Source organism: Cervus elaphus, chromosome 10, assembly GCF_910594005.1.
Source record: "Cervus elaphus chromosome 10, mCerEla1.1, whole genome shotgun sequence".
In the NCBI taxonomy this organism is placed as follows: Eukaryota; Metazoa; Chordata; class Mammalia; order Artiodactyla; family Cervidae; genus Cervus; species Cervus elaphus.
The window spans coordinates 51,226,041-51,252,406 of NC_057824.1; the positions used below are offsets into that span (position 1 = coordinate 51,226,041).

A 26,366-nucleotide genomic window follows, 5' to 3' on the forward strand; every position below is an offset into this window, starting at 1 on the left:
TATCAGTTCACTCAATATGGCAAATAAGACCCACCAGGCAAATCTTATGAGTCAGATGCTAGAAATCTGTTAAGGACAGGTAGCTACTTCCACTGCCGGAAACCTAAGAGCTCTAAAACACAAGGATCCGTGACCTTTCGGTTCTCAACCACAGTACGCTTTATAGCTTGCAAAACGCGATAACCTTGTCCCGGAATCCAAGTGGTTGATTCTATCCTAAGTCTAGCTGCATCTCATGCTTTCATATTCCCATCTAGGCCAACACCGTGCTTTGTGTACGTTTCCCAGTGAATTTTATAACAGAAGCAGTTTAGAAGCCTCATAATAGCCCATAAAAGATGAAATTGCACCCAGGTAGAAGTTTTTTCTATCTCATTGGGAAAGACCCTGATGCTGGGAAAGACTGAGGGCAGGAGGAGAAGGGGATGACAGAGGATGAGATGACTGGATGGCATCACCGACTCGATGGACATGGGTTTGGGTGGACTCCGGGAGTTGGTGATGGCCAGGGAGGCCTGGCGTGCTGCAGTTCATGGGATCACAAAGAGTCGGACACGACTGAGCGACTGAACTGACTGAGAAGTTTTTTTAGATACAGAATAAGATCTCCTGCTCTGGCTGGGTGAGTATCTCAGATACCAAGCAGTGTTTCAGGCTGGGAGAAGACTGTTCTGGGTCCTCAGGCTGGGGTTGGGGTGGAGATAGACAGGGAGATTCAGCAGCCACCCTAAGGAAGAGCATTACCTCCACTATACCTGCATTCACTATGGGCTTCTAAATCTTGTAACGATCTTGTGACTAGCATGGTTATATTGCATTGAATTAAAAATCCTTCTTAAATCAAAGTTTGAAAACGTACTGCCATTTCTGTAACCAGACCGTGGCATTTATTGACTTTTTTCCCCCACATTATCAGGAACTTCCAAAAAGGGTTGCAAAGGCGTGACCCTTTCCCCCACCTATGAGAGCCTTTATCCTGAGGCCCCTCAGATCTCTGAAGTCGGCGATTCGGGAGTGCAGGAAGAGGTCAAGCAGGAAAATGAGTACAACTGGGCGACACAGCACCCGAGGAGAACGTGGGCGTCAGGGCCCCTGTCGCTCTAGGACCACAGAGGTGTGACCGCCTACGGTGCGGGCTGAAAGCAGAACAGCGTCGCGAGCCCGCCATGGACCCCTCAAGCGGTCGGGGTCCCAGCGTTCCAGCGCTTCAGGTGGAGACGCCCCGCCCACTTGGCCCGGCGCGCCTCCGCCCCGCCCACACGGGCCTCACCGCCCCGCCCACCACGGCTCGGCCCGCCTCCTCCCCACCGCCCAGGCCGCCTCAGGTGGGGTCGCCCGGCCGCCCCGCCTCGCGGCCGCCCCGTCCACCCCGCCCGCCTCAGGTGGGGCCGCGGGGCCCGCCCTGCCCGCGCCCGCCGAGTCTTAGCTCCTCGCCGGAGGCCGCGGCGGTCGCGCTTCAAGTTTTGACGTTTTGGCCGCCGGGTCGCGCGACTTGCACTTCCCGGCCGACGGCTGTGGAGGCAGCCGACGCTTGAGGGCCCCTCAGCCGCGCCCCGGCGCTCCACAGCCGCCCAGGGTCGGGCGGCCACGAGGCCCGGCCGCGTCCTCCCGCGTTCGCCCGCCCGGCGGCTGCAGCCATGTCGCGGGGGCCGGAGGAGGTGAACCGGCTCACCGAGAGCACCTACCGGGTAAGCGGGCCCGGGACCCAGGGGGCGCTGGGGTTCGAAGGCGGGAGATGCGGGGACTGGGGAGTGGGGGGCCCGGGGTTCGGGGGCGAAGAGGCTGGGACCGTGGGGGCATCCGGGTTCGAGGGCGAAGACTGGGGCGCCAGGGTTCGAGGCTGGGGGTGCGGGGAGAGGTCCGGAGCCCTGGGGGAGCCGGGGTTCGGGGTTCGAGGCCGGGGAAGTGGGGACGCCCCGCCGGCGGCCGGCAGTCCTCGCCCGGGGGGACGGTCGGATTCTTCACCTTGGAGGTGAGGAGGGGACTTTACGCGGGACTGTCCTCCCCTCCCCCTCCGTTCTTTACCCGGTCCCCTCCTCTCCCTCCCGGCGCAGGAGACGCCCGGTAAATTACACGTTTCACAACCAAACGTCTTCGGGGCGGGAGGGTCCTGTGTCGCCCCTGGGGCGCGTCCTCCCGCACCTTCCCTTCGGGGTCTGTGGCCTCGCCGGCGCGGCTGCGGCGCCTGAGTTCTCGGAGAGCCGAGCTCGGGTTTCCTCCGAGAATGAAGGGGGGAAACTCCCAGGTAATTAGCCAGCGCCAGGTGAGCGGGACTCGGCTCTGGGGCCTGCGGGGGGCGCCCCCGGCCCCAGGACTTCACTGGGAAGGTTTGAGACTCGCTCCCTCCGAGACCCTGCCTCACGTAGCTTTACGTTCAATTTGGCTTTCAGATATCGATTATTTGGGGGAGGTTAATGGGAGTCTAAGAACGTCCGAGGTTTGAATAAAGTTGACCCAACCTTAAGCAATGCGTTGATGGTCATTCTCTTAACTTGCACTTATTACGAGAGAATGTTTCCAGAAACATAGATTTAGGATTAGTGGCCAGTTTAGTAAGTTTAAGTACGTATAAATGAATTCCAGTTTGAAATAAGATATGTGTTTAATCATCTGCTATTAATAGAACACAAAACAACTTTTGTTTTAATTCGGCTTAGGCTCATGGAACCCAAGTTCTCCAAATGCATTTGTAGTCGTTTTTAAGACCCACAGTTGGGTCATTTCTATAGATTACTTTTTTTTTTAACTCTAAAATTTAGTTTCTAGATTTGCAAGGTCTGAGTGAATTCCTGAAGTCAGAGAAGTTTATTGACTTTTGTTGGGTAAGAATAAAAGCATGAAAATAGGTTCATAATCCTTTGTTCAAAAGACTGGTTCCCTTTATCTGAATACACAAATCCTGTCACATGTGGACTGTATTGCATTCACACTAAACACAGTAGATACAGTTGTCATAGCATTCTCAGTAAGCTCAGTAAGTAACTGTGACCAAAATCTGGTCCTTATTCATGGTTCCTTAGAAGAGGGCAGTTTTTAGAAATCCCAGAAATTTGAATGTTAAGGTTTTACCTTTCTGTTGAGATTGTTTAGGTGATCCTGAAGATGGTGGGGGTAGGAATGTGTGGGCTGTTGACTGTGTTAATATAACATTGTTACTCTTCAACTTGGGAGTTGTGGCTACTCTGATGACTGTCAATTAAAGACAGTAAAACTGTATGTTATTGAGGAATGGAGATCATTGCAAATTTGAGTGGAATTGTGACCCCGCCCCCGTGCCTCCAAGACACAGGCTGGTATATCTTTCCAATCTGAGATGAGATATGACTCGGGCATCTAATCCTGAAGTCACTCTTCTCTGCTTTTTCTCCCAGTTCTTCCTCACTGTCACTTTTAGTGGTGACTCAGCGGAGGGGCTGTGCTCAAGTGAATTACAATCTCACAGATATCAATTTTGCATTACCCAAAGAACTGAGGCAGGAGGGAAAAGGTGTGGATTTCATGGTCTAGGTTATGTGTGTTTATCGACACTGTTGTTTAGTCGCTAAGTTTTGTTCAACTCTTTGTGACCCCATGGACTGTAACCCACCAGGCTCCTCTGTCCATAGGATTCCCGAGGCAAGAATACTGAAATGGGTTGCCATTTCCTTCTCCATAAAACATTGTAAATCATTTTTGTATTTTGAAAGGCTGTGATACCCTGACAGTCAGAGACCTGTACCTTATTGCTTTCCATTCCCAGGTGTCTTAAAACATACTAAAAGCTCACAGATGTTTATTGACTGACTTTAATCACCATTTCCTCGTTAATGTTTTAGGGTCAGGTTTAGGTTAGAATGGTGGGATAATAATTTACAGCCCCAGACAGCAAGTTTATATATAATCTATAAAGTGAATGCCACTAGCTCATGCTTTGACTATGATAGAAATGCACAGTGAAATTTCACAGATCTGATTGAAAGCCCAGCATCTTTTTACCACCTCCTCTTTCGGTTCTTCCTCCCCCAACCCCCTCAAAACCAAACCTGAAAACAATTTAAGTTTAATATGGTAAGAGTCTCCCAGCAGCGTGGATGAACCTGGAAAAGAGATCTTCTTGATGTTAACTGGCAAGTTAGAATGTTTTACTAATAGAAATGCAGCCTAACCAGGTGCATTTACAAAAAAGCCTCCTGCAAATGAGATTTTATGATTCATATGGGTTTTGGTATTTTTTACTACTCAAATTTCTCTAACTTTGAAATAAAGGAATAAATTCTTTAGAGAAAAGGGGGGATTATGAAGTAGTGTGACCCTCTGTATGCAGTATCAAATATCTTTAAATATTTATTTAAACATTTGCTGAGTTTTTTTCAATGTGTACTTAGACAAATGGTTACCAGAGAGCTATACTAAATCCCAGGAGGATGTGTGTTTTATGACTTCACAAGCAAATGGCATGATAGTAAGCCCCAAAATGTCAGGTAGTGTCACTGTTGCTAATTAGAATTAAGCCAAAGATCCCTCCCCACACTTCAGCCTATACAACACCCATAATTTCCCTCAGCAGCTTGCTCGTGATTTTGCATGGGTTTTCTGATGGGTGCATGCTTTAGTGGTACAAGGAAGAAGAAGTTTAAAAAAAAAAAAAAAAACCCTTAATTAAAAGTAACCCCACACACACACAGAAGTAACCACAACCTTGCTGGAAGTTAGACCTGTTGGTCTGAGGAAGTTAAGGACGGCTGGATGTGATGTCATCCCTGCATTAATCTTGCTGAAGCAGCAGTGTTGGGGGAAGGGACACAGAGGTCTTTGTTTAAATGTCACCTCCTCAGGTGTCCCACTCAGACAGCTTTAAAGTTGAAGACAGCCCTATCCGTCTCCCAACCCCCTCCACACTCACACACCTGTAGTGCTCACTCCCTTAGCATATATTGTTGTTCAGTCACTAAGACTTGTCTGACTCTTTTGTGACCCCATGGACTATAGCCCACCAGGCTCCTCTGTCCACGGCATTTCCCAGGCAAGAATACTAGAGTGGGTAGCCATTTCCTTCTCCAGGTCATCTTCCAGACCCAGGGATCAAACCCGAGTCTTCTGCATTGGCAGACAGATTCTTTACCACTGAGCTACCAGGGAAACCCTTGGCATATAATATATATTTATTTATCATGTATGTCTATTATTTACATGTATGTTTATTATTTATCATGTATGTTTATCTCTACTCCAACTCAAATGTGATCTCCCAAATGAAAGAAGCTTTGTTTGGTTCTGAGCACCTAGCACACAGTTCCTGGCACCTAATAGGTGCACATACTTATTGAATAAATGAATGTTTAATTAATTTAGTAAGCTCCTGTCCTGTGCCAGGCTCCCCTCTCCCTCCCTTGACACTTTTCATAGAGCATTTGTTTCATTCTAATTACACATCAGCCCTGAAGGTGGGCCTGTTTGTTTACTGTTGAGAAAGTGAGGCTGGAAGTCAGTGCCCACAGGCCAGTTCCCCTGCCAGCCTCCATCCCCGTTCCTTGGTATCGGAGTTTAGTTTGTAGTAGCCAACAAACGCGCAAACCAATTACATTTTCATACTTTGGTGCCTAAGGTGTCACCCAAAGTTTGTTATTGCTAACTCATCATCATTAGCATGTTGTAAACAAACCTTCAAGTAAGAAAATGAGGGACTTTCGTTCTTTCATTGGGTAAAGCAAGCAGTCTACACCTGCATGCTCAGTTTTGCTTGTATAATGGTGGTTTATTTTCTCAGCTTGGGTTTAAGTGGGGATGTTTCAGTGAAAGTCCTGCCTGGTTGGCTTCCAGTGTGGGCTGTGGCATATAGGTCTAGGTTTTGAAGCTGGTGGCTCAGACAGTAAAGAATCTGCCTTCAATTCAGGAGACCCAGGTTCAGTCCCTGGGTCGGGAAGATCCCCTGGAGAAGGAAATGGCTACCCACTCCAGTATTCTTGTCTGGAGAACTCCATGGGCCAGAACCTGGTGGGCTACAGTCCATGGGGTCGCGAAGTCAGACACGGCTGAGCAACTAACACTTTCACTTTTTTTTTGGAAGCTTTTGGTCGCAGTTTATGTTTATTGCTGTTGCTGTGTTGGCTACTTGATATCTTCATCTGTTCCCATAACACTGCTTTCTTCAGGTATGCTGAAGATAAAATAGCATCTGAAGAAGCTCAGATAATTTGGGCTCCATGATGACTAAAAAAGGGAATTGTAAGAATCAGGTGTCAGGTAGCAGCAGAAAGGGTTGCCAGGTATCAAATATTAAACTGCACAGCCCAGTGTTATAACATCTTGTCTGTAAACACAAAGCTAAACAATGAGTGTCTTTTCCTGTCATAACATCTTTTCTTGATTGGAAAGAGGTTTTAGAACTATGATAACATTACTACGCGGACAGAGCAGCATCCTTTATTAACAAGGCTGGGGCCACTCAGACTTGTGACACCATTCACAAGTTCCAGGTTGCCTCTGACTACATGTGTGACATTATTCCAGGCTTGGGCATTAGTTCTTACCTTGCACTTCTGTCATAATGAACTGCAGGCAGACCTGCAGGGAAAACTAGTGTGTGTGCAGTTGCAACTGTTTGGATTGTTTTTTCCCCTCAGAATTCTACACAGCTATTTATTCTGCAGTTCAAATGTAAAACTCATTATAAAAGCAACACAAATATCCATTGAACTTACCTGTTAACGTTTGCAAGTACATTTTTATTTATTTATTTATTTTTATTTCTAAAACTTTTTATTTTTACAGAAGTACAGTTAAAGATTTACAGTGTGTTCATTTCTTCTGTATAGCAGTGATTCAGTTATATATATATGTACATCTTACGATCCTTTTCCATTATGGTTCACAGGGTATTGAACATAGTCCCCTATGCTATACAGTAGGACCTTGTTGTTTATCCATTCTATTCCTAAAACTTTTTATTAAACTTTAATCTACATACTGAAAGGCTTGCTTAGGCCTTTATAGCTCACTAAATTGTCACAAACTGAACCCACATGTGTATTCAGCATCCAGAAGTAGACCCTGATCAGCCCCCGAAGCCCCTCTTATGCCCCCTCCAGGCGTTGTACCCACTCCAAGATAGCTACTCGCCTAACTTAGAGCAGCACAGGCTAGTTTGGCTTGTCTTGTCTGCCTTCTTTCACCCAATGTGTTTTTGGATCCACCCATCCATATCACAGCAGTAGTTGCCATCCGTTTTTCTTTCACTGTGTAGTATTACAAGGTGTGATTGTATCACGGTCTGTTCTTCTTTGAGGGGCGTTTGGATTGTTTTCAGACAACTCAAGGATATTATGAATAGTACGAGTCTGGTGGGCATAGGCCCTCATTTCTCTCGTGTATGTACACAGAGGAGTGGAGTTCCCGGATTATCAGGTATTTAAATATTTATTCAGCTTTGGCAGAAACTGCTAAGCTGTCTGCCAAAGTGGTTGCATCCGTTTACATTCCCACCAGAAGTGTGTGAGAGTTCCGGTTGGTTGCTCTACAACCTCATCAACAGTTGATATTTTCCTTCCTTTTCATTTTGGTCGTTCTGATGGGTATATGCAAAAGTGAAAAAATTAATTCAAGGCGAAAGTTTGCCCCAGGCTTGCTGGTTGGAGTTCTTGTAACCGCAGCAGGAATGCCATCTACCTGGGGGATTCGAAGACAGATTCAAGGACAGAATAGAGACCTAGGGATCAGATGCCTGAGAGAGGCATCAGTGGTGGTGTTCAGTAGAGTAAAAGATAAATTTCAGTTTATTGGACTCTCAGACTCTCATAGCTGAACACATCAAAAGGTTTTCTTGTGGGCTCAGGCCCATGGCGCCGGCAAGATGGACAAGTGTTGCAGTCTTCATACTGCCAGCAAGCTCCATGGTCACCGACAAGGCCATAAGTGGCGTGATAAACAGTACAAGAAAGCCCATTTCGGCACAGCCCTGAAGGCCAGCCCTTTTGGGGGCACTTCTCCTGCCAAGGGAATTGTGCTCGAAAAAGTAGGAGTTGAAGCCAAACAGCCAAATTCTTCCATCAAGAAGTGTGTCAGGGTTCAGCTAATCAAGAATGGCCCAAAAAAAAAAAATCACTGCTTTTGTACCCAATGATGGTTGCTTGGATTTTATTGAGGAAAATTATGAAGTTCTGGTTGCTAGATTTGGTCACAAAGATCATGTTGGTGACATTTCTGGAATCCTCTTTAAGGTTGTCAAAGTAGCCACCGTCTCACTTTTGGCTTTATACAAAGGCAAGAAGGAAAAACCAAGATCATAAATTTTGATGATGAAAGCACGATAGTAATAAATTCTCATATACCAAAAAAAAAAAAAGGTTTTCTTGTGTAAGAAGTTTGTGGGGCACAGATGAACCATAATTAAATGAACTAGACTGCTGGGAGGTGTAAAATCAGAGTTATTTGAACTTTCTAGTTAACTGAGTATTAAGGAGAGTTATGACCAACCTAGACAGCACATTAAAAAGCAGAGACATTACTTTGTCAACAAAGAGGTCCGTCTAGTCAAAGCTATGGTTTTTCCAGTGGTCATGTATGGATGTGAGAGTTGGACGGTGAAGAAAGCTAAGCGCAGAAGAATTGATGCTTTTGAACTGTGGTGTTGGAGAAGACTCTTGAGAGTCTCTTGGACTGCAAGGAGATCCAACCCCAGTCCATCCTAAAGGAGATCAGTCCTGAGTGTACATTGGAAGGACTGATATTGAAGCTGAAACTCCAATACTTTGGCCACCTGATGCGAAGAGCTGACTTATTGGAAAAGACCCTGATGCTGGGAAAGATTGAGGGCAGGAGGAGAAGGGGACCACAGAGGATGAGATGGTTGGATGGCATCACCGACTCGATGGACATGAGTTTGGGTAAACTCCGGGAGTTGGTGATGAACTAGGAGGCCTGGCGTGCTGCGGTTCATGGGGTCACAAAGAGTTGGACGTGTCTGAGCGACTGAACTGAACTTTTCCTTTCTGTGTGACTTTTCTTAAAAACATACTTTACTGTTACAGGCACAATAGACTAGTTTTTAAAAGCATTTCAGTGAGTTACAGTTAAATCAAGAGGCTTCAAGACTAGTATTTTTTTCTAAAGGAAATGTTATTTTTAATTTGGGTCTTCTCCACAGTTAGATTGTTCATGCTTAAGAACAAGTCCCCCAGATTATACATCTCTGCGTTTCCCACAGTTATCCATGTTTTATTTATTTGTGTGTGTTGGTTTTAATCTTAGAGGCTCTTGAAAACTGATATTTTTATATAGATATATGTAGAAATAATATAGAAAATATAGGAAAAAAAACATATTTTGCTGATACCAGAGAATTTCCAAAATTTCTGTGAATATTTACACTGAAAGTAATAGTTACCCAGAATCCCACACTATTAACTCTTATTGTCACTCTTTCAGATATTTTTCAGTACATCTTTCCATGTCAGTCAGTATTGTGTGCTTCGTCATTTCGGTGGCTCTCCATTCTTCCTCAGAATTTATTCATCCACCCACCTCTTCTTGGACGTTAGGTCGTTGCCAATACCTGGCTATTAAAGTACTGCTGTGAACACCATTGTAGGTGAAACTTGCACAGATCTGGGATCTTTTCCTTAAGCTAAATCCCCTGCAAGGGGTAGTCAACATATTTGCTATACATTGCAAAATGCCCTCCAGAAAACACACCCCAGGCCATGCTGTAATCTGATTGAGTGAGCATGGACCTTTCCTGAACCTCAACCAATTAAGTAGATGTTTTAAAATGGCTTCCTTTATACACACACACACACACACACACACATATACATATGATATGTATATATCTCATAGAGAGTTTTAAAAAAAATAGTAAAACATGTATAAAACCTATAACAGGGTAGTTTGTGGACATTGGCCGGGAAAACACCCGAGATTTCATGTCTGGCAGTCATGGGTGTAATTTCCCCTATAAACTTTGTACTTGATGTGTCTGCAGTAATTACAGCTCTGCAGCCCTTGAGGCCCATATACTTTTGTTCTTACTTTCCTCAGCCTTGATTTTATCATTCTCTTTACGTTTTCCAGACATTGAGTCTGTCTTTCTGGTTTATCATTATTTTAAGGACTGTGTTCTGTTATAACTGTGTTCTGTTATAACTCAAATCTTTGTGGATAAAGGTGAGACTTGTGGAAATGAGATGAAATGTTGCTGGTTTCTCTCTCATTCGAAAATAGATGAAAAATATCACGAGAATGTGTTCCCAATCCAGGGAGCAAACTTTTTAAAAAAAAAAAGCACCCCTCGGAGACATAAGGGATTGCTCACGGCCTTCCAGAGCTATGTGCTGAGAAAGAACAGCTGGTGAGTGAGGGTGCCCTTGGGTTTGTTGCTTAAAATGGTTTTATTTGTGTGGTACTTTGGAGGTTAAAAGTCCCTAAACAGTAGCAATTCCTTCACTAAAATAGGAAAGGATAGTTGTGGTTAACTCTAGGGGAGAGGACGAGGGGCTTTTATGTCTGTCTTACACTCTGCCTTTTGGTTTATATTTTATGTGGCAGATTATGTTTATAATATTTAAGCTAAAAAAAAACCCCTAGAAATTGATAAATCTATTCCATATTAATGGATAAGAAATTTTAAAAACTAACCTAAAATGTGTCACTTCCTCTGTTTTGCAAACTGACTTTCTAAGGGTAAACCTAATTTAAAATCTTACCATTTTCTCTTAGTTTTTCCCTATGGGGGGGAGGGGCACATGTTTACCTTCTACTAAAACCTGAAACTATGAATGCAGCAGCAGAACGATTCAGCAACACTGAGCACCGAATTCCAGCTCTTACAACTGTCTTTGCAAACTCTCATGCCTGATGCTGCAAGCAGGCCGCTGCCCCCCTTCAAGGTGCAGCTGTATCCGTGCACAGTGCACATGCAGGAAGAAGACATGTGCCAGTGAGCAAAGGTGCAAAAGCGGGACTCCAGCCTGCCAGTGTCGGAGGGACGGCAGTTCAGATGGTAACACGCCGCCTGTCGTAGACGCGGAAAGACTGGGGCAGGAGGTCAGGACCCATCTCAGCTAATGAGTCCAGCTACAAGCCACCCCTGGGTGCTTCCTTTTCACCTGCTGGACGGAGCGGCCCCTCCTGAGTTACAGGGAGGGAAGCCCCGGTCTCTGGGGAGAGGAGGACCAGAGACCACCCTGGTCACCTGTTGGATTCAGATGCCTGAGGCCTAAGCTAACCAATCCCTTTCTGGCCACAGAAGTTCAAAGGACGAAAGAAAATCAGGAAAATCACAATGACAATTCTTTATATTTAAGTGCTGCCATTAAAAAAACAATTAAAACTTTAATGGTTTTAATGGACCAAATGGTTTATTTTTTCTTTGGCTTCATCTTACACTTGGAGTGCCAGACACAACTATGTCTGATGGTACAATCTATTTCTAAGTGCATAGACACTTTAAACATACAAAAAACTTGTTCTTACATGACATTCAGTCCCACTGTTGTGCTCCCAAGACTGACGACTTCTTCAGCGAGCCGACCCATCCTTTGTGTTACCCCAGATTCCTGTATGTACTTGATGATGTATTTCTCCATTTGACCTTGCCTTCAGTTTTCACCCACCTCATACGATGGTTGTGTAGATTATGTGGATACAAAAGTTGTTAGGACAGTGTGTTAGCTGCTAGCAGTGGTGTTTTTGTTTGCTAGACCACAGCCACCCTGCATGCGTTGGTTTTCATCTGTCGTGTTTACTGCTTATCCTCAGCATCTAGCAGAGTGACCCACACATAAGTGGATAAAAGAATAGTGTCAATATTATTGGCACAAATTTTTCTCTTAGTCAATAAGCTGTACACTCCTTGAGGATTTTTTGAAATCTCTCATCGTGCTGATGGCCCAGTAAGAGTTTAAAAATATTTGTTGGGTAAACACAGAAGCTGTGTGCTTATCACACCATTGTAACGAAACCCTCACCTGCTCCGTGGTGGGTGGAACTGCAGTTGCACTGACGATCACAGCCACCATGTTCCAAGCAACTGTTAGGGATGCGCCAGCTTCCCACCTACATTCATTCCTTCAGCAACTCTCTTCTTGTGCACCAGGCTGTGCCAAGCACAGAGGTCACCCATGGGAACCACCCTGGAGAAGAAACAGCCTGTGCTGTTCTCGAGTTGATAGTTTATGACAGGACAGCAGTGCCTTTCCCTTGCACCTCAGCCTGCCCGGGATCATCAATTCCGCTTCCTTCTCCTTCTCCACTTGCAGTACTGGAGGTGTCCTGCTTTTACCAGTTCTGTTCTTCAGACTTTGTTTACTTTGTCCTAGTGCTGGGAGAAAGGAGGAAAAGAGGGATGTATGAGCAAGTCAAGTTCAAGAGGAGTTTCTTAGGTGTTTGTAAGCAGTCTTTGGAAAGTTGGCTGTATGAGAGAAGTCGGTGAGAAACAAAACATAGCAAAAGCTTTAGAAGTTTTGATTCCCCTTACCAGCATCAGAACTATATTTAAAACAAACAAGCTATTTTTACATTATTTTGAGTTTTTGAGCTATATTTCTGATTGCAAGGGCTTGGATTTTAATGCAAAGCAGAATGACCCGTCTCATGGGCTCTGATTGAGGGACGTTCATTAGAATTGTTCTAGGTATTATGTAAGAGTGGTGTTTGGAAAGAACTAGTAAACGTAAAAAAGGAATATCGCTGGATATTTGAAATCAGTAATTTACTGCTGACCATTGAACAACACGGGTTTTAATTTTCCCAGGTTCACTTATACTTGGATTTTTCTCAGTAGTAAAATCAGTATTGCTGTATTGATGAAATCTGTGGATATGGAGGGCCGACTGTACTCACATTTTCAACCGTGGCGAGAACAGGTGCCCCTAACCCTCTTATTGTTCAAGCGTCAACCGGACTTTGATCTGGTAAAGTTCCTGTTGCTCGTTACGTATCAATACTTGGGGACTTTCTAAACAAACACAACTCAGCACACAAGACATTCTTCCTGTAGTTTCATTGCTTTTAACTCCATGACACACCTTTTAAAATTAATAACTGGACAGACGGGAACACTTAACCAAATGGTGTAGCACACCCTACAGCCTTCAAAGTATGTGTCTGTTGACAGCTATTTTAAACCTAGTATCTAATCAGTCACTGTTTCCTTCATAGATACCATCTATCTGTGGTAAAGTCATATACTTCTAAATGATATAAGTTATATTAAAGACATTTGCATTTCTTATTTTTACCATGTCAGTCTAGATTGCCTGGGTATTTCTTCATACCCGTTTCCCTTAGACTCTGCATTTTCAGGGCCTCAGGGAGCTCTTCCTTCAGCCCGCTGTGGGTCCTATGTGTCGAGCGTAGGGCCAGGCTCACTGCATGTGAGTCATCAGGATTGAACAAGGCTCTTGTTGTTTCAAAGGCCCAAACATGAGGACTTGACAAAGTTGTGTGTGTGTTAAGTCGCTTCAGTTCTGTCCAGCTCTTTGTGACCCCATGAACTGTAGCCCACTGCTCCTCTATCCATGGGGTTCTCAGGCAAGAATACTAGAGTGTGTTGCCATTTCCTCCTCCAGGGGATCTTTCCGACCCAGAGATCAAACCCCCGTCTCCTATGTCTTCTGCATTGGCAGGCAGGTTCATTACCACTAGCACCACTTGGGAAGCCCCCGAAAGTGTGTCAGTCGTTCAGCTATGTCCAACTCTTTGCAACCGCATGGACTGTAGCCTGTCAGGCCCCTCTGTCAGTGGGATTTCCCAGGCAAAGTGAAGTGATCCATAAGTCCACATTATCTAGTATCTATCTATCATTGCCGTGATAGATTGATCTCCCCACACACACATACACACGAATGCTAGAAAAGAAGGCAATCTCCAGATTCTGATTGACAGTTATGCAGTAGTTGTCCTGGCACTGTGGCTATAGTAAGGATTATTTCCCTTCTTTCAAATAAGAACATGGGCCTCTAGGAACCAAGCAAAAATGGGTACTAGTATTATCATAGCTGGAATTTCAAGAAGTGATTCTTTTTTTTTTTTTCTTTTTTTAAAAATACGGAACGCTTCACGAATTTGCGTGTCATCCTTGCGCAGGGGCCATGCTAATCTTCTCTGTATCGTTCCAACTCTAGTATATGTGCTGCCGAAGCGAGCACAAAGTGATTCTTTTTTAACTTCCGACGCTCAGGTATTACTTCCTTTGAAGTTAAAGGTCCAAAAGTTGCTTAAATTCTGGGGCAGCGTCCCTGGATCCCCTTGCTAATGGAAGCCAGTATGGGCCAGGCATTGCTTCCACGTCTGATAACACTGGCAGTTGGCAAGCTGGAATTGCTTGCTCTCGGTGCTGCCCTGAAATTCATGCAACTGTGTGGAGTCACAGTACTGGCTGGACCTTGAACCCAGTATAATCATCTATGCTTAAAACCACAAGGAAAAGTGGTTTCAGATGATTCCACTCACAGACAGATGTGAAACTTTTGTCTGGTGTTTAAAGTAAAATGAAACTTTCTAGTGTTATAGGGTTCAGGCTGTTGGGTTTTTTCCCAGATTATGTTACCAGAGGATCGTGAACACCGATTGCCTATAACATGATTCTTCCTCCACAATTTTCTTAAAAGAACAACCATTGAAACCTAGTGCAGTAGTTTACTGGGTGGGATAGCCCCGGGACATCATTTTCTTGACAGGTTTGATAATTTCGTCCAAAAGATTTGAAGAGTTACAGAACACACTTCTTTCTCACCCCAGTGTGTTGGGACCTTTTTATTCTGCTTAATTGTGCTTGGCTTCAGAGCAGTTTTGGTGGCCTAAATGAGTAGGGAAGGTGGAGTTTTGTTACAGAACTCTGTGTCTTTAAACAATGAAATAAAAGATCCCAGAGATGTGACTGCTTCTAGTTAACGGATCTTAAGAGGTAGCAGTACATACCTTTCTGGTTCAGGTCACTCTGCTTCTCATCACTTGATTGGTTCTTAAGGAGCTTAGGACCTACCAGGTTCTCAGAACTCTCTCAGAATGTTCTAGGAGAGGCTAAGCCCAGAGAGCTGGCCCTGTGCTTTACTAACCACTGGCCCAGTGGCTTCTTGGGCAGAGGTCATGTGGCGGGGGCGGAGCCGGGGACCCTTGGCACCTCATGGCATCATTTCTAGCATGCCTTTTGCCCTCTGAATGAAGGACCCGCTTGGTAGAAATAATTATCTATAAGCCAAAGCCTGGTTATGGATAAAGAAAGGGAGGCAAAACAATGTTTAAGTCAAAGTTTCTGAAGCGAGGTTGTGGGGGTCCTCTCCTAGGAAACTATCCTTCGAGAGGAACACAATAAGGATTTTTTTGCCTAGAGAAGCTTTGCCAAACTCATTCCTCAATTGTAGCTGGAGAGACAACCGCTAATCCAGCAGGAGATTCATCTCCAAATGGCTGGGTTTTCTTTTTCTACTAATGGATCGGATTGATTGAGCGGCAGAGGTTGCTGCTAAAGCTACATGGGCTTAAGTGCTCTTCAGACCAGGAGCATCGTTCCATCTGGTCCCGGACCAGTGTTCACAGAAGACAGGGGATGGCCTGTGTCTCAGCACATCCGACTTTTCAGTGGGCAGCAGGCTAGTCAGAAATCACAGCTCTGTAGCCTTGATGAAGGCTACAGTCTTCCCAGGTGTAAGGACAAAAGCCTTCCCAGATGGCTTAGTGGTAAAGAATCCGCCGGCCGGTGTAGGAGACGAAGGAGATGTGAGTTCAATCCCTGGGTCAGGAAAGATCCTCCAGAGGAGGAAATAGCAACCCACTCCAGTATTCTTGCCTGAAAAATTCCATGGACAGAGAGCTAAGCAGGCTACAGTCCATGGGCTCACAGAGAATCGATCACAACCGAGCGATTAAGCGTGCACATACACCCTTAGCAGCCTGGGATGTTGAGAAGAGCTGTCAAGGATTTTTGTTGTTGCTGTTTGTTTGTTTGTTTTTAAACATCTTTATTGAGGTGTAACTTATAAACTATAAAATTCACTCATTTTAAATGTACAATTCAATAATTTTTTAGTAAATTTACAGAATTGTGCAGCCATTACCACAAGCCAATTTTATAACATTTCCATCATCCCACAAAGGTCCTTTATGCCCATTTGCTGTCATTTCTCATTCTCAACCCCAGCCTCGGGCAATCACTAATATATTTTCTTTGTCTTTTCTAGATATTTCGTAGAAATGGGATCATACAATAATAGGTAGTCTGTTGTGGCCAGCTTCTTTCACTTTTGCATAATGGAATTTGTCCATGTTGTACTTTACTCGTTTTTTATGGCATTTTTATTCCATATATGGATGTATCCTGTTTCTTCACCTGTTCACCAGTTAATGGACATTTGAATTGTTGCCAGCAAGGTATTTTTTTAAGAACTATATTATCACCTAACTATTTAAAAAGTAATTTAAATGTCAGCTTGGAGAAACATAGAGTTGGGAAGCAAAATTCACGAGGAAAGAATGGCATTTATAGGCTTTGTAAGCCTGTTATGGGGCTTCCCTGGTGGCTCAGTGATAAAGAATCTACCTGCCAATCAATGCGGGAGACATGGGTTCAATCCCTGGATTAGGAAGATCTCCTGGAGAAGGAAATGGCAACCCACTCCAGTATTCTTGCCTGGAGAATCCCATGGACAGAAGCCTGGCGGACTCCAGTCAGATGAGACTTAGTGACTAAACAACAGCAAAGCCTGTTATGACTTAGTAGGTAAAGGGCAGAGTCTTGCAGCTTCCATGAGCCTCAGGTTGAGCTAATGAAGCCACGAGCAGTGCATTACCTCACTCTAGGAATCCTGGCCGTGGCTAATCAACCCGCCTAGTCATTGAGTCTGTGTGCTCATCAGATGAGCTGAAGGTACGTCATGCAGCCGATTCATCCAGGAGCACACACAGCTCTTACATGACTCTAAAAGAATTCAAGAACTGCCACTGCGAGTACAGCTTGGGCATTAGCCTGCTCTTGGTGCTGGAAGTGCAGTGATCCTTGACCTTAATTCATTTCCTTAGTTTTTACTAGTGAGACAGAGTACACAGGTAGTATCCTGTAAGGTAGAGACAAGCCTTTTGAGGAAGGAGAAGCAAGAAACAGACCTGGAAAAAGGAGGAGGGTCGAGGAAGCGTCTCAGACCCAGGCGGCTGGGTGTCCAGGAGGAAAACCTGCAGGCAGGAGAGCAGGGTCCTCGCCTTGGCCCGTTGAGAGCACAGCCCAGAGGCCGCTGTGTCTGGAGCACAGCGCTGCGGGTGGAGAGGGGCGGCGGCTGCCCTTGATCGCGGGCCATAGCCACGCTCTCGGTGCCTGGTCCTACCCTGTGGTGAGATGGACAGAAGTCACTGCTGACTTTCCTCCGTGGGAGACTCGGGCCCTCTGTGTGTTCTCTATGCTTGGTCATGTCTGACTCTGCGACCCCATGGACTGTAGGCCACCAGGCTCCTCTGTCTATGGAATTCTCCAGGCAAGAATACTAGAGTGGGTTGCCATTCCCTTCTCCAGGGGATCTTCCCAACCCAGGGATCAAACCCAGGTCTCCTGCATTGCAGGAGGATTCTTTACCAGCTGAGCCACCAGGGAGTTCCCTTTATTTCTCTTCCCCTGCGTAGATAGTTCAGTCCTGGGTCTTTTTTTAATGCTGACAAGGGAAACAGTTTATGGTACTTAAACAGTACTTTTCACCTATCAGGCAAAAAAGTGTGATAACACCAAGTGTTGGTGATCATGGCAAAATAGTACGGTGGTTGTAGGAGCACAGATTGTTGCAGCCACTTTGGAGAAAGTGTTTGACAATATCGAACAAAAATGAAAAATCTATCATGTACTCTGTGCCCCAGTGATTCTGTTTCTAGGTAAATTCTTCCCTGTGTGCACAAAGAGACATGGACAGCTTCTTGGCAAACAGTTGGTATTAGCAGTAACTTGTAAGCCCTCTAAATGTCACTTAGACGAGGAAGTAAAAAAATTGGCTTATGTGGTTGTGGGAGACTGGAAAGTCTGAAATTATAGGGTAAGCCGGCAGGCTGAAAGTCCATGAGCAGAATGTCTTCTTCCTCAGGAAAACCTCAGTTTTATTCTTAATGCCTTTCAATGGATTGAGTGAATCCCACGCAGATTATGGAGGATACTCTCCTAAAGGCTACTGGTGGTTAACCACATCTTCAGAAGTCCTAGACAGCAACACCTAAATTAGTATTCAGTCGACTAACTAGGTACGGTAGCAGACACACAAAATCAGCCATCACAAAGGGATACAGAAAGAAGTTAAATAGGAATAAACTCAATTAACACATATCAAGGTCAATAGGTCTCTGAAGTTTAACATTGAATTTTTTAAAAAGTAAGGTGTGACAGTAAAATTTATTATATGATACTATTTATTTAAATGCTCAAGCAAAATTACCAATCCTGACTAAATATATGTGTGTATAAAATGAGTTAGAAAGTTTCTAGTCAATTAGTGGTTCCCTGTGGGGAGGAAAAAAAGATATGAGACTTGGATGGGGTGGCTAAAACACCTTTTGGTTTTACCATGTAGTTCTGTAACGTTTTAATTCCTTTTCAACAAAGGAAATCAACATGGCAGTGTTACCATTATTAATTCCCGGAAGGACTACAGGTAGTTGGAGAATCTTCTTTTTCTCCCCCACTCCTTCCCTTTTTTTAAAGGAAAGAAAAGGAGAAAGTCAGAAATATTTGTTTGCCTGGGTAGAACTTGTCCATATTGTGTAACTATTAGGTTAATTATACTCCTCTAACATCAAGAGGAGCTTCCCTGGTGGCTCAGCAGTAAAAGAATCTGCCTACCAATGCAGGAGATGTGGGTTCGATCCCTGGTCGGGAAGATCCCCTGGAGAAGGAAATGACAACTCATCCAGTATTCTTGCCTGGGGAAGCCCATGGACAGGGGAGCCTGGTGGGCTGCAGTCCGTGAGGTTGCAACGAGTCGGACAGGACATAGCGACTAAACAACAGCTACAAATCAGGGGTAAGATTACAAGAAACCTTCCCCAAAGAAAATATTGTAGAAACTTGCATAATTTCTTACCCTAAAATAGTGATCTCTGCCATAAAAGCATTTCTATCTCACTTTATTGCATAATCCTCCTCAAGGAACTTATCTGGAGGCCTGAGGGGTGAGTGCAAAGGTTAGTGCCCGGGGCTAACTCTACCTGTGGGACCTTCGGGGAGGTTTTTATATTTCACATCTCAAAGTTTCATGTCTCACCTCTAAAATGGGGATGATAACTGTTGTATTGTTAGGGTCTGAAGAGAGAACCCAAGTGAGGTGCCAGGCCTAAAGCCTGAAACATAGACTCCGGAGCATCAAAATGCATCTCAGAAAGAAAAAAGGAATAGAGTTTCCAACTGGATAGAGCAGATAATAATTACACCTCCAGTTTTCTTGGTACTGCCTGCTTCTGGAGGTCTTTGTACTCATGGTCTCTCTCACCCTGACGTGACGCTTTGAGGCAGGAGAGCCCAGATCATTTGTTTTCACGTTACTGAGAGGAAGCGGTGGTGCCTGGAGACTTCTATGTAAATAGGAGTGCTCATCCCTCTGAAGAGCTGACTAAAACTTCTGAGCTCCTGTCTTGCAACGTTAATTACTATAGTTGATTCAGTGCACTCGGAGTCAGGTGTCCTGAAGAGCACACAGTAAGTGTTCCATAAATGTTAGTTATTATTTCATGGGATCTTCATACCCCTCATGAGGTAAAAATGAGTTTTTGCCATCTTACAGAGGAGGAGACTGGGGCTCAGCAAGGACAGATGTGATCTGCCTGAGGATTCAAGGCCATAGTATTTTTTATGCCATGTTCCCCCACCCCTCATGTTCATTGCTACTGGGATGGCATGTTACAAATTCTTTGTTGTTGTTCAGTCGCTAAGTTGCGTCTGACTCTTTGCAGCCCCGTGGACTGCAGCACACCAGGCTTCCCTGTCCTTCACTATCTCCTGGAGTTTGCTCAAGTTCATGTCCATTGAGTCTGTAATACTACCTAACCATCTCATCCTCTGCCAGCCCCCTCCTGCCTTCAGTTTTTCCCAGTATCAAGGTCTTTTCCAATGAGTCAGCTCTTCACATCAGGTGGCCAATGTATTGAAGCTTCAGCTTCAGCAACAGTCCTTCCAGTGAAGATTCAGGGTTGATTTTCTTTAGGATTGACTAATTTGATCTTGCTGTCCAAGGGACTCTCTAGAGTCTTCTCAAGCACCACAATTCGAAAGCATCAATTCTTCGGCGCTCAGATGATACGAATTGATCTGTAATACAAGTTGATAGCTGGTAGCCTAGACAGATCATGCAGACTGTTCACATTCGACTGGTGGGGAGCATTTTTGTGTATTTATATCTTCAAATATGAGTACTTTTGCCCTAACTTAATATTTCAAGCAAAAAACATCTCAGTTGTCTAATTTTCTTGGCTTCTGCTCCCCATTCAAGATAGGCATGAACACATGGCTCTTCAGACCATCAGTTAGCCCACAGGCATCTGCCCTTTTGCCAGATTTACTCACCATTACTTTTCCTAAGGGCTCCCCAGGTGGCTCGGTGGTAAAGAACCCACCTGCCACTGCAGGAGGTGCGGGTTTGATCCCTGGGTCAGAAAGAGCCCCTGGAGGAGGAAATGGCAGCCCACTCAAATATTGTTGCCTGGGAAATCCCATGGACAGAAGAGCCTGGAGGCTGTAGTCCATTGGGTCACAAAAGAGTTGGACAACTTAGCAACTAAACAACAGCAGCTTTCTCTAAAGGCAGGGGACGTAATCACATACTGATGATGTCAGTCTAGAAACTGCAGCTTCCAGCAACACCTGGAAGAAGGAAGTGAGATTTTCTATTAATACAAATGACTTCTATCTAGAAGTAATCTCAGTTAGCCCTTGTTGTTGTTCAGTCACTCAGCCGTGTCTGACTCTTTGTGACTCCATGGACTGCAGCACGTCAGGCTTCCCTGTCCTTCACCATCTCCTTGAGCTTGCTCAAACCCATTGAGTTGGTAATGCCATCCAACCATCTCATCCTCTGTCATCCCCTCCTCCTGCCTTCAATCATCCCCAGGATCAGCATCTTTTCTAATTAGTCAGTTCTTCACATCAGGTGGCCAAAGTATTGGAGCTTTAGCTTCAGCATCAGTCCTTCCAATGAATATTCAGGACTGATTTCCTTTAGGATGGACTGGTTTGATCTCTTTGCAGTCCAAGGGACTCTCAAGAGCCTTCTCCAACACCAGAGTTCAAAAGCATCAATTCTTCAGTGCTCAGCCGTCTTTATGGTCCATCTCTCACATCCATACATGACTACTGGAAACTATAGTTAGCCCTTATGAACAAGTATTCTTGTCAGATGAAATTAAAGGGTGCCTTGTTTAAGATCTGTGACATTGCTAGATTAATTCACATGAGATTGTTTAAAATAAAATACAAAAAATTTCAAAGATACATACAGTACCTGAATCAAGTTATAAAAAACCTCATATTAGAGATTCTTAAATAACTTTTAAAGCTTATTCTAATGTAACTATAATCCACACGTTTCAACTGAGAAAAGTTAAAACAAACAGCTGAAATATCAAATAATTTGTTCTTGGTCTTATAGAGAATTGACAAAAGAAATGGAAAGAGAAACTGCTGCTTAGGAATTTAAAGTCAGCCCAGTTTAACTGTCTAGTCATATTTGTATTTATGCCTTATAAATATCCTGTAGTTTCATACTGGTAAAGGTAATAATTTTCAATAATGAAAGAAAAATCTAAATGGTGAGAAAGTTAAAACCATCATAAGATTGTGTAATACTTTTCAAAATTATGATCTGTAACTATATATGAGGCAGAGAAATTGTATGAGCAACTAGAAACTAGTGAACAGAGCAACTAGAAATCTGGTGGGATGTGCCTGTAGGTTTTCAGTGGCCTCTTCCTCAGCGGTCTGGGGACTAGCTAAGGGCGAATTCCCTAGGGCCCAGAGCTCTTGTGACAGGACCAACCCTCTTCACTATGAGGTGCAGCACAGGTACAACAGAGTTGTTGCCAGTCATCTTTTTTAGCCTAGAAGATCCATGTTCTTCCCTGAATGGAAAGGAAACTCATTTTGGTTCAGACTGGTTTGACACATTATCCCTCTCGCTGAGCAGTAACTGTTGGAATACTTCCTAGGCTTTTGTTATTGATGGTAGCAAAATAGTGATTCTTGGCCCAATAATGCCTTTTATAATGTATTTTGTTTTTATACTTGAAATCTTAAACCTTTTATTCTTAGTGCCAAACTTAAAATGGATTTGTTCATTACTGCTCTTGATTCTAAACTTGAGGCGCTATAAACAATTCAGGTCTTGGCAAGCCTTGACACAGCATGGCCTTTGACCCAACTACTGCCCTCCCCCTCAAAATTTAGGACCTGTCCAATTCACCAGGACATCCATTGCTATGATTGAAATTTTGCAGATTGTGAAATAAGACAGCCACACTGCTTTTCTGTTCCTGAGTTTAAAAATACATGTACTTCAGCTAAAATAGCTAGATTAATGGCCAACAGCCAGTGAAGTAGATTTTCCACTATTCAAAGAGGCCAGAATTTCCAGGGGAACCATTTCTGTAGCAAAACCTAAAATAAAGAATTGAAGTATATGTTGATCTTCCAAGCTTAAAAATTCTTGTATTGTTTTCTCTGAAGTCAGTGGTGGTCTCTTGTCTTGAACTTTTTTTCCAGTTGAATCATTTGGATAGTGGTTTATGCTTGGTGTTAATTTTGGAAGTTCTCATGAATTCATTGTTTTTGAAATTTTAAGAGAGGAGTTATATGTAAATAGTCTAAGAATTCTATCAAGAAATCAAATTCTGTTTTCCCATTATTTGAGTAAAGCTGAACTAAGAATAATCTTAGGAAAGAACATAGAGCTTAGCTTCTTTTTGTGACTGCTTGTCTGCTAGAAGGCAGGTTGCTCTGTATTGGTATCCTTGTACATATTACCATCTAGACTCAGGCATGTAAGATTATTGTAAGAATTTTAAATGATGTTTTAAAATAGTTTTATCTTTTTATTGGAAAGCAACCATTTTCTAATGAAGTTATTACATTTTAAAAATACGAAATATCATACATTGCCCATGGGAATGTAAAACAGTACAGCCAACTCTGGAAAACAGCTTGGCAGTTTCTTAAGTTAAACATCCACCTACTGTATGACGCAGAAATTGAACTACCAGGTGTTTATTCTAGAGATAGGAACACTCATGTTCACACAAAAGTCTGTGCATGATTGTCCATATCAGGTTTATTTGTAATTGCCAAAAACTGAAAACAGCCCAAATGGTCGACGGTGAAATGGATAGATTATGATACATCCATACCGTGGACCACTAATAGAAAAGAAAGGAATAAGCTGTTGATACATCCAGCAATTTGGGTGGTTCTTAAGGACATTGTGCTGAGTGGAAAAATCAGTCTCTAAAGGCCACATACTGTACAACTCCACCTATGTTACATCCTCACAGTGACAAAATTATGACGATTGAGATCAGCGGTTGCCAGGGGTTAGGGTGGTTGGGCTATAAAGGGGTAGCATCCTGGAGACCTTTGTGTTACTGGGAGAGTTCTGTATCGTAATTGTGGTGACGGTTATACAAATCTATACGTGTGATAAAATTTCATAAAAACAAGGCACACACCCTGCAAATTAGAGGTATAACAACTGGTAAATCCAAATAAGATCTGTAGTTTAACTGTATTGTACCAATGTTGGCTTCCTGGTTTAGATGATGTACTTTGACCATCTAAGTTCCCATTGGCGGAAGCATACATGGGAGCTTTTATACAGTTTTTACAACTAGTTGTGTGCCTTAAGCTATTTCAAAATTGAAAACTTAAAAGAATTGAGGAAAGATGATAGAAATAGCAGCTATGGTGACAGGTCCCCATGATCAGATACTAAGACTGACTGGCTAGCTGGGGGACTGGTGAGAGGTCAGCCTTGGCGCTGGGGCTTCATGGCTCCTGGCTGTGAATGAGGCTCAGCTGACTGGCTCCAGCAAGACAGGCTGAGTGGACTTCCAGTTAAGCGTGGCCCATTGACCTCATATGTTGTTCTTCCCTTCTGAGAATACATTAAAATGATGGCAAAGGAACTTAAACCCCCTGTAAATCCATAATGTAGAGACCTGAAAAAGGAAATATCTGTTGACCAAAAGCCTAAAGAAATTTGGGGTGATAGAAATGGACGGAGGTGCAATAACTGCCTTACATGGACTGAAAGAACCTGCACAGAGGAGTACCGAAGAGAACTGAGCCCTTCACCCCAGAGAGCCCCCCAAGGCTGGGGAATAGGCCCCACAGAAGGAGGGAACATGCAGGTCTAGGATAGGAGTTATACAGGTGGTTCACCTCCAGGTTCCCTTACCTGCCTCAGCCAACACTGTCACAGCTGCTCCCTCTGCCTGGCAGCCAAGGTTCAGTCTCAGGATGTGTTGACTCAGATGCTTTCGACTTGGAAACAGCAGCTGAGGGACTGACACTCAGGAAGAAACCAGCACACTGATCTGTGGGATACCCAGCCGCCTCCCAGACCTGGGGGAGCAGACTCCCTGGTGACTGCTCCTTCCCCCCAGGGACAGGAAGTTAGACGTTTCTCTGGAGAGACCCAGTGGCCCTTGGTTACTGTCTCTTGGCCAGTTTCTTTACAGCTGACCTGCTGTCCAGCTGTTTCGAATGAAGCCGCCTAGTCAATAACCACCCTGTATGCACATGCACACACTTCCAGCCAGTGTTTTAGGGCTTGACTCCTAAACACAAACTGATAGTCAAGGATCGCCAGCCATTTGAGGAATGCCTCCAACATGAAAGGCAGTTAGATACCAAACAGTGGGGGACTGGCACATAATACCCCTCAAATTGCAGTTTATTCAGATAAGAGATGACACCACATCCATAAAGCAAGAACAGGATGCCTTTTAAAAGGAATAATCAAAAAACTTGAAAGAGCCCAAAAATATATCAAAAGTTTTAAAAACAGAAGAGTTGGAAAGTAAAGTTGAGGCTATCTGTCAGGGACAACAAAAAACGAAGAGTCAGAGGAAAAGGGTAAGATGATTAGAAAATAAATCCAGGTTATATAAAATCCTTCTCAGAGTTCCAGAGAATGAAGAGAATCAAATGGGAACATTTTCAGACCTGAAGGATGTAATTTTCTCTATGGATAGGGTCTGCTTGAGTGCCAGTAAATAAATTTAAAAATACCCACACTGAGACAGACCACTGTGAAGTTTCAGAACACAGGAATAAAGAGAAGGGTTCCAGAAGTAAGCGCCTTCCCCTGCCACATCTCATAAAAAAAAAAAGTCATATACAAATGACAGCTGACTTATCAGTAGCAAAACTGGACGTTAAAGACAGTGGAAGGCTTCCCTGGTGACTCAGCGGTAAGGAGTCCTCCTGCCAATGCAGGAGACACGGGTTTGATCCCTGGATCCAGAAGGCTCCCCCTTGCCTCAGAGCAACTAAGCTCGTGTACCACAGCTCCTGAGCTGGAGCCTCGGCTACTGGCACGCCCTAGAGCCTGTGCTTGCTGCAACTAGAGAAAAGCCTGTGCAGCAACAAGACCCAGCACAGCTGAAAATAAATAAAAGTATTAAAACAAAAATAAAGACAGTAATTTATAAGGAGCAATATCTTTTAAATCCTGAGGGAAAAATCACTTTAAACCTGAAATACTCTGCCCAGCGAAATACCAATCAAACATCAAGGTAAATATAATTTCAGGCACATGGGGACTCACGTCTACCTCCTTTGTCATTTCTTAGGTCATTCTTAGAGAGTGATCTCCAGCTAATAGGGATAAATGAAGAAAAAGGAAGATGTGGAATCCAGCTAATGAGACTCTGTCACATGGGGGACCAAAAAGGGACATGTGAGGGCAACAGCGTGGCGGGAAACGGTCAGGCCAGGCTGAGCAAGGGGACAGAGAGTCCTTGGGGAAGTTCTGGGAGAGAAAAAAAAACTGAAGATCAACTGACAACTTTGGCTTGAAAAATATCAATAGGCTTCTGTTAGATCTCATGGAGTGTGAGGAAGATGCATGGAAAAATCTAAGGAGGCATTGGAATGAGACTTGTTAATCTCCGGAGAAACAAAAAGGTGTATCAAGAAAGGAAGCATAGGCGAAGGAAATGGCAACCCACTCCAGTATTCTTGCCTGAGAAATCCCATGGACAGAGGAGCCTGGCAGGCTACAGTCCATGGGGTCACAAAGAGTCAGAGATGACTTAGCAACTAAACAACAACAACATTGAAAAAAAAGGAAGCATAATTCTTGGTACATCCCTTGCATTGTAGTGACCAGTATTTACAAAGTCATGATAAATATTGACTGTTGATATGCCAGGAAACTGCTGTT

At 44.0% G+C, this 26,366-nt stretch overlaps 1 protein-coding gene, 1 non-coding gene and 1 pseudogene across 2 annotated transcripts in view; 2 read left to right on the forward strand and 1 right to left on the reverse strand.

Moving 5' to 3' along the window:
• The first annotated feature begins 1,377 nt into the window (after positions 1-1,377).
• BAIAP2L1 (BAR/IMD domain containing adaptor protein 2 like 1) overlaps positions 1,378-26,366 on the forward strand; it is a 77,072-nt gene continuing 52,083 nt past the window's right edge. Inside the window, exon 1 of the mRNA XM_043915307.1 lies at positions 1,378-1,688. Coding sequence (XP_043771242.1) covers positions 1,638-1,688 — 51 coding nt within the window. The 5' untranslated portion in view covers positions 1,378-1,637. The remainder of the gene's footprint in view (positions 1,689-26,366) is intronic.
• LOC122701888 lies at positions 7,829-8,320 on the forward strand (annotated as a pseudogene).
• On the reverse strand, positions 14,017-14,123 carry LOC122702391. Its single transcript, XR_006343250.1, has one exon. It is a non-coding gene; the product is annotated as a U6 spliceosomal RNA (small nuclear RNA).